The 7,694-nt window shown below is 40.5% G+C and overlaps 1 protein-coding gene across 1 annotated transcript; it reads right to left on the bottom strand.

Moving 5' to 3' along the window:
• Positions 1-4,600: 4,600 nt before the first annotated feature.
• On the bottom strand, positions 4,601-5,812 carry HINT1 (histidine triad nucleotide binding protein 1; the record flags this gene model as incomplete). Its single annotated transcript, XM_009875283.1, has 2 exons — positions 4,601-4,940; positions 5,708-5,812. Coding segments are annotated over 2 exons (270 nt in total), but the record flags the coding sequence as incomplete, so codon positions are not given.
• Between the last annotated feature and the right edge of the window lie 1,882 nt (positions 5,813-7,694).

The raw sequence follows: 7,694 nt of genomic DNA, 5'->3' as shown, positions 1-7,694 counted from the left end.
CTTCTTACTACTCCTCTCTGATTTGTTCTTTAAATAGATGTAATTAATTTCCCCAAAATCGAGTCTGTTTTGCCCAGGATGGTAAATGAAAGTGATCTCCCTGTCCTTATCTCAAATCTTAAGCCCTTTGAAATATTTTCTCCCCCGGTATAGTGGAGAAGGGGGAGTGAGAGAGCAGCTGTGTGGGTACCTGGCTGCTGGCCAGGTTTAAACCACAACACCCATGTACAAAAAAGCCAGACAGAAAAACACTGCTGCTGTACAAATGCTTAAATGTGGAAGGAACCCATCTGTTCTACCAGTTATCTCCAGAAAGCTCCATGCTTGCCCAGTTTTTTTCAAAGAAGGTGAGTGTGGTAAGCCTGCCTATAGCGCACCTTACACACACACACATACAGACATCAAGTACCCCTAATGCCATCACCCCCCAGTCAGAACTTTTTTTTTTTAATTAAGAAAAACTGTCTAACTGTATTTTGCATTTCTATTTGTATCCTATGTTCTGCATTTAAAGTAGTCAGGATAGTACATCCTATATGCCTTTACTATGAGACAGAGACTTTAGTTTAAAGTACAGGAATACAATTCTACCGTCTTCCTGTTCCCAGCTTCCTCTGCAAAGTGATCACATCAGCCTGACCCTCATGCTGGTGTTCATTCTGGGACCAGGATGACAGTGTTTCCCACAATTCTCTAAGCTAATTAAGCTTCACTGGAGATAAACAAGCGTGCTAACCACTGGACTACAGTTTTTATGTATCTTGTTTGACCATGAAGCCGAAATTTCATTCTGCTTGCACAGAAATAACAGCGGAAGGCCTTAGGCTAGCTGACAATTTAATGATAACTGAAGTCTCCAGGGAGACCAAGACGCAATCCAGAGGTGCCCAAAAGCGGGAAGTGAACTGTACCATGCCTCCCATTTACTTCACATCCATACTTGAACGTTTCTATGTCACAGCTTGAAAAGCAAATGCATGTTGTTTGCTCTACTGTGAATAAAAGCACAAGCAATTTTATAGACACTGATGACCTGTTAAATCATAAAAAAGCCACATAATTAAAAATCAAATGAGGTTTTCCTAAGTACAAAAAAGGCAGCATTAAGCTGATTAATTCCATCAAGCATAAAACCAGGTGTTTTCACTAAATCGAGATCCGGATGCTATTTATGTGGTACTGTTTTTCAACTGAAAAATCAAACCAAGTTAAATCTGTTTGCAGAAATTGTTGTAAACCAAGAAGAAAAAACACTATCAATGAGATGCAGTGTCATTTGCAACCCGACCATTGAATGCATTCAGATAAAGATTACAGAAAGGAAGACCTATGTAAGCATTGTAACGTTAGGTTTGTCACCTCAGCTTCTTGGAACCTCCCCTCTGTGCAAGAGTACAGAAATGTTACAGAGAAGTAGGTGAGCCCTGATGAAAATCAAGGTGCTGAGCCTCCCTTGGCTTGCACTGGATTATCTGACACAGACAGCCCCTAGCACAGAGCTGAATCAGAGAGAAGCAACCACTCTCTGAAACAACGTAACTCCATCACCAGATTTCCATACCTGTGCACTGAGCAAAGGACACAGGTAAGACAACATGCAAGTTCTCAGTCACCCATAAGAATGCAGGGTGGGCTTTTGTAAGAATATCCCTTTTCCTGTCCTCACACAAGATAAGCAGACACAGATTTTCACTGAGGTGTCCCCTCTTTCATTCACTACATTGTTTACTATATTTCTTTTTTTTCCTCACCCCTCCCTTTCTTTTTTCTCCACAGACATTTCCTTCCTGAAATGAAGCTTCTGGAACTGTTATTCCACTCACACCACACACCACAGCCTAGTGTCAAGCTGACTGTGACAAAAAAAAGTGATCTCCAGCTCATTCCTCCTCCCACTCCCATTTCCACAGAGATGTGGAGGGAGACAATTCAACCAAAAAGGCTCAAGGGTTTGAGATTAAGGATAGGGAGGGCAATAATCTACCATTTAAGGTGATGGCTAAAGAACCAGAGCTACTTGGGGAGAAAAACATACCTTTAATTCATCAAACCATTTACAAAGTAGGATAGTGAGAGGAAGACATTAGTAAACATGACCCGATCTTAAATATACTTCGCTCCCACCCCTCCTATCTTTCCAGCTACCTCCTCCCTCCCACCACAGTCAGTGCAGTGGGAGCAGGGGCTGGGGGGCTGCAGTCCATCTGGCCACTACTCACTGTCCATGGCAGCTACTCGAGAAAGAGGGTTCCTTGCAGTCTCTCCTTGACGCCACGTGGTGTCCATCGCACAGGAGGTAATGCCCTTCCTCCTCCTAAGTCCCTCGGGGCCACAGGTCACTTCAGGTACGTCCCTTGTTGATGCTCGCTCTCTCTCCCCTCTCACACGGGCCTCTGCACATACCAACATACCCCGGAAATTCTCACTGCCATCAGTCCCTCAGCTGGCAGGCAGTCACCCTTCTGCCACCTCAGCCACCACGGGCTGCAGGGAAAGGTCCTGCTCCGGCAGCCTTCTCCCTCTCCTCCTCTGAGACTCTTCTTCCCCTCTCTTAGGACCACGCCCCTTTGATCTCCTCTCACATTTCCCCTCCTCCAACAGAAAATCTCCCCAATATTAAAGACAGGACAGCTCAAAATAAGATGAAAGGAACAATGGGGTTGCTTTTGCCAAGCTCTAGTCTGGGCACACGGACCAAATGTGGATACCAAGAGTATACCTGGTCTGTCCTGGCATACACCCTGCAGTTCATTTGAGAATAATCTGGTGTACACAGCCCAAGACTACTCCAAAAATGCAAACTAAAACATAAATTAATTTTGAAAGAACAGTTCTCATTCAAACTAAAATGCTGAATTATACACATATCTCGATTACCTTGTTTATATCCTTACAGTTAATAAATACATGACCTGTAAGCTTTCTCTACGAGTAATTTTCCATGCCAAGCTCTTTTTCAGTGCATTATTGCTTAATATTCATTCACTGTCTTTGATTTTAAATAAATGTAACAGTGGTATTACCTGCAAGGTGAGACATAAATACCACCAGAAACCACTGAAATTTACAGTAATAATCCAGTCTTCCTGAATTTATACACCATATTGAGCTTCTTCAGAATTGCCTGTTGCTTCCCAACACACTCCCCCTCTAACTCTGAGAAGTAAGAACACCTTCCAGACACCTCGGGGAGCTTACAGATATAACAACAGATGTTGCCCAGCTCAACCAGTTAAGCTGACACAAGCAACAGAGCAATTCAATTTCAAACCATAGATCAGCTTCTATCTATTCCAGGTAAACAATTTCTACCTTCTGCCCTTGAAGATTAAATAAAGGTGGGTTATAACAATCCTTGGGTTGCTTACAGGCTTTTGTTACCTAACTACATTTGATTACGTCGAGAAAGAAAGATATCTCTCAGTGAGTGCCTTGCATCTGTCAGTAATGTAGAGCTGAAGGGCAGAATAACCTTATTTTCCCATGTCCATTTCCCTGTTCAGTAACTAGGCTGAAGTTTGCTCAATCCCTGTGATGCAGTTAACATATCTTATTTTGTAACTAGCCTTCGAAATTATAGGACAGAGCAGCCATACCAGAGCTGATCACCTAGCCACAGAGGTAATGGGCTGCAACTCAAGAAGGAAATTGATGGTAGAGAGGCTTAAGTCCACTTTTCAGCAGCAAACCATCAGGTGCCTTTAGGAGCCAGTAGAGGGCAACTATTATCCAGTTCTCCCATTTCCTGAAGATTTGGTGGTCTCTTAACAGCCACAAACCAGGAACAAGAAAGTTCTCCTTCAGTTATCTTTTTCCCATATCAGGTTCATCATTGTCTGACATGTGTCTTAAGCTCAGTACTACTCTTCGTTTGAATGTGAATCTTTGGTTTTCAAGGTGCTACAGAACATACCCATCTGAAACTGAGGCACAACTAAATTGGTCAGCAAGGCCTCCTCGTGGCTACCCTTGAAAAATTCCACAGTTCTGCCCTCATTTGGAAGGCTTCTTACCTTCCTGACACACATACATTTGCAAGTCAGATTTCAAGCAAAGCAATAAAAGCTTTATGGAGTTACTTTCATACAGGGTTCATCAGTGATGCAATTAACTTCACCAGTCACGCTTTATTTAATTCACAAATGTCAATCTTGGTATAAAGCATACATACAGAACAGAAATTAATAAAGTGAAAGCAGCACACACACCACATGCCCTTTCCCAAATTTGGGTACTGTTGGTCAATTATCCTTAAGTGTGTTTCATGAACTTGTTTTGATAGCACGTTTCCCTTTACCATTGCGCTACTGTATCTGCCAGTGATACCTCAGTCTTGCAACAGACACTCAGCTTTCTGCTCAGCAATGCCATGCCTCTGGAGGCTGGCTGGCCTTCATTCCACATTCAAAAAGCTTACACATTTTCTTCCCAAAAGACATGAAAGGCTGGTAAGCAGTTGCACCTTCAGGTTTCAAATGCATAGGCAAATTACCATCTAAAGAAGATGGTTAAGACTGAAACATACCACGTACTTAAACTCAGAGAACACCATTTTAACTTGCAGAATTTGTTTCCATCAGTAAGGCACACCAGACAGACATGATTCCAACATGCTAAATCTTTATTGTGCGAATGTTGTTCAGAGTATTTATTACCTTTTTTAGACACACATTTAAAAAAAAATACATTAACAGTGGCTAGATTGATGGGCAACATATTTAATCGATTCGGTGGTAATCTGTATGCATGCAGTTAATTCTTGTTGTGTAAAAATCTTAGCCAGGCGGCCAGCCCAACTGGCGACCCCCCAGAACATGGAGATGTACATGATAGACAGATTGCCCACCCTCAGGCCCTTCATTCACAACCATCCGGAATCCATTGGTCAGGCCCAGGTTAGCAGCACACTTCTTGCCAACAATCATTAAATGCCCAAGAAGCTGGAGAAGAAAAAAGAAAAAAAAAGAACAAAAAAAGAACAGAAAATACACAAAAAGGGGAGAGGGCAGGAGAAGAAGGAATGAAAGCAAGAGAACTGTTTAGATAAGTCAGTAAGCTAATTCATGGAAATTCAGTCACTGCTCTTCAAATTGTTGTCTGCCTGCTACTAACACTTTTCAAGAAAAGCTATAACTACTTACTATGCATAATATAGGGGGGAAAAAGAGCCAGAGATTTTTTTCAGGCTAGACAGTAACAAACTACAAGTCTCACAGAAACTAATTTTATCTCCTGGTTAAAGTCCCTGTTACTTCTTCAGGCAACATACATAATTCTACTGGAAAAGAAACTTTATTTTATCATGGTTTACAAAATCTGTTAACTCAATGTTTATATTTACAAATGAAATATTTAGCATGTCTCAGCTAACTTTCCCTTTCTTTATCTCTGACCTGCCAAAAACCTCCACAGTCCTAACAGGGTAAGTAGTACTACCTGTACAACATGAAAACAGACATCAAGACATCTGAAATAAAAATGAACTTTGCACTGCAAATACATACCCAGAGACAGGTTTTGGTTTATGTCACAAATTTTACTGGAAAACCTTAACTCCGTTTCCATTCTAAGCTACAGTAAAAGCATTATAGTATCAGAAAACTACTCTGCCTCTTTGAGATGTCAAAAGGAAAAGGGGGATAGTCTAGTAAATTACAAAGTAATCAGAGGTACAGTTTGGTGTACAGAAAGCTTCTAGAGTACTTACGGATTCATCAGAATCTTCAGCGTCAGACAATCTGACAATTGGCTTCTTAGGAATCACCAGGAAATGTGTTGGAGCTTGAGGTGAAATATCATGGAATGCAAGGCACTGGAGGAAGAGCAAATAGTTAAAACATAATTTGCTTCTGAGAGAGGCAAGAGTAACTTAATACGCCTCACTAAATACATACTTAAGTAGATTACCACATATCTCAAATATAAGCAGAGATGTTGAACTTCCTCTAATTTCTAAACAAAAAACACCTACTTACCAAGACCTGCTGGTATAAAAAAAAAAAAAAAATTTCTGTGTTAACTACTATTTAAAAGCTATAGTCCTCTCAGTAACCTAACATGTTATTAGGTTCGTGATTTATTATTTCCATATATGCATAACAAAAAACAGAGCTGATGGCATGCAGGCCTATAAAAACTACATTTACGTTTATTTCACTTTTTTATTAATGCCGTTTAATAAAACAAATGGCAAACAGTGCTAATCATCTTCCAGTTATGTCTGAACATTGCCTTGGTCAAAAAAAGCAAGGCAGTTTCAAAAAACCTGAAATAATGTGATTGAGGCCATACTACATTTCTGTTCCCAAGAGCACCAAGTATTTCAGGAAAAGATTATTTCACAATAACGTATTAAGGCTAGCTCCACTTCAGACATTCTCAAATTGAGGCAAAGGCATGAGTTTAAAAATATGAACAACTACCTGTAGTAAGTAGTCAAATCCCAACAATCCTATGCAAGTACCAAAATTACTGTGAATCAGAAACTACACGCAGCACCTAACCACGTGAAATGAACCTCAGATTAGGACCTTCCAACAAATGAGAGAAACAGAAGGGAAAGCAAAGAAAGAGAAAATGCAAACGGCTACAGAACCAGGACTTGCTATTGTAATCACCACAATCTGCAGATGCCCACTCTGTCATGCACAAATCATGCACTTTGATAACCAAAGGGCATCTCTGATTTAGTCACCACATTTGACACCAAAATAACTGGCAGTTATTGGTTGAGTTATGCCACAAAGAACGCATACTTACAAACACATACCTTGCATTTATCCAAGTATGTACTCCTTAGCCGCTTTCACTTATTTGTGAATCAATAAAGTGAATTTTAAATGTAACTATACAACTTTTTAATTCTACTGAGAGGAACTGTGGTCTCTGCCATGACTAAAGGGGGTGAAAAGTCTAAATTTTACTTATATTAACAATGCCTTCTCTTGTAAACCTCCAAGCTGTCCCATTTTAAGCTATCTGCCTTCCAATACCTGAAAGGAACCTAGAGGAAGGCTGAAGAGGAACTATTTTACACGAGCATCCAGCAACAGGACAAGGGGAAATGGATTTAAACTGAAGGAGAGTAGGTTTAGATTGGATCTTAGGAAGAAATTCTTCAGTACAAGGGCGGCAAGACTCTGGAATAGATTTCCCAGAGAGGCTGTGGATGTCCCCTCCCTGAAGATATTCAAAGCCAGGTTGGATGAGGCCTTGACAACCTGATCTAGTTGAGAGGCATCCCCGCCCACAGCAGGGAGGTTGGATTAGATGATCACTAAGGTCCTCTCCATTCTAGGCCTTTCTAGGATTCTGACAATGCTCAGTTCTAAATCTCTGATGAACTGCTTGTTTCTCCCAAAGAAAGGTGGTTCGCAAAGAATAAATGAATAAAACTAATTTGCACCTAATTAATCTGACTTTGAGTTGAGCATTTTGTAAGCAATTTTTCTATTCTGTGTGATTCACACAGAGGTAAAACACAAATTGCCAAACTGAGTCAAAGAATTTAACAAGCAGAATGGTAGCAAGTAATTTTCCACAGGACAGAGAGATGAAGTTGTATCTTACAAAAGCAGAACAACACAAAGTCCATGAGTGCACAGTAAAACAACCTTCGTTTCAGCATGTTCAGATTCATATAAAACAATACTGATAAGGCTTAATTCCACACAGACTTTGTACTTTTTCGTATC

The sequence above is a fragment of the Apaloderma vittatum genome, unplaced genomic scaffold (assembly GCF_000703405.1).
Source record: "Apaloderma vittatum isolate BGI_N311 unplaced genomic scaffold, ASM70340v1 Scaffold27908, whole genome shotgun sequence".
NCBI lineage: Eukaryota > Metazoa > Chordata > Aves > Trogoniformes > Trogonidae > Apaloderma > Apaloderma vittatum.
This window is presented reverse-complemented; position numbering and strand designations above follow the sequence as displayed.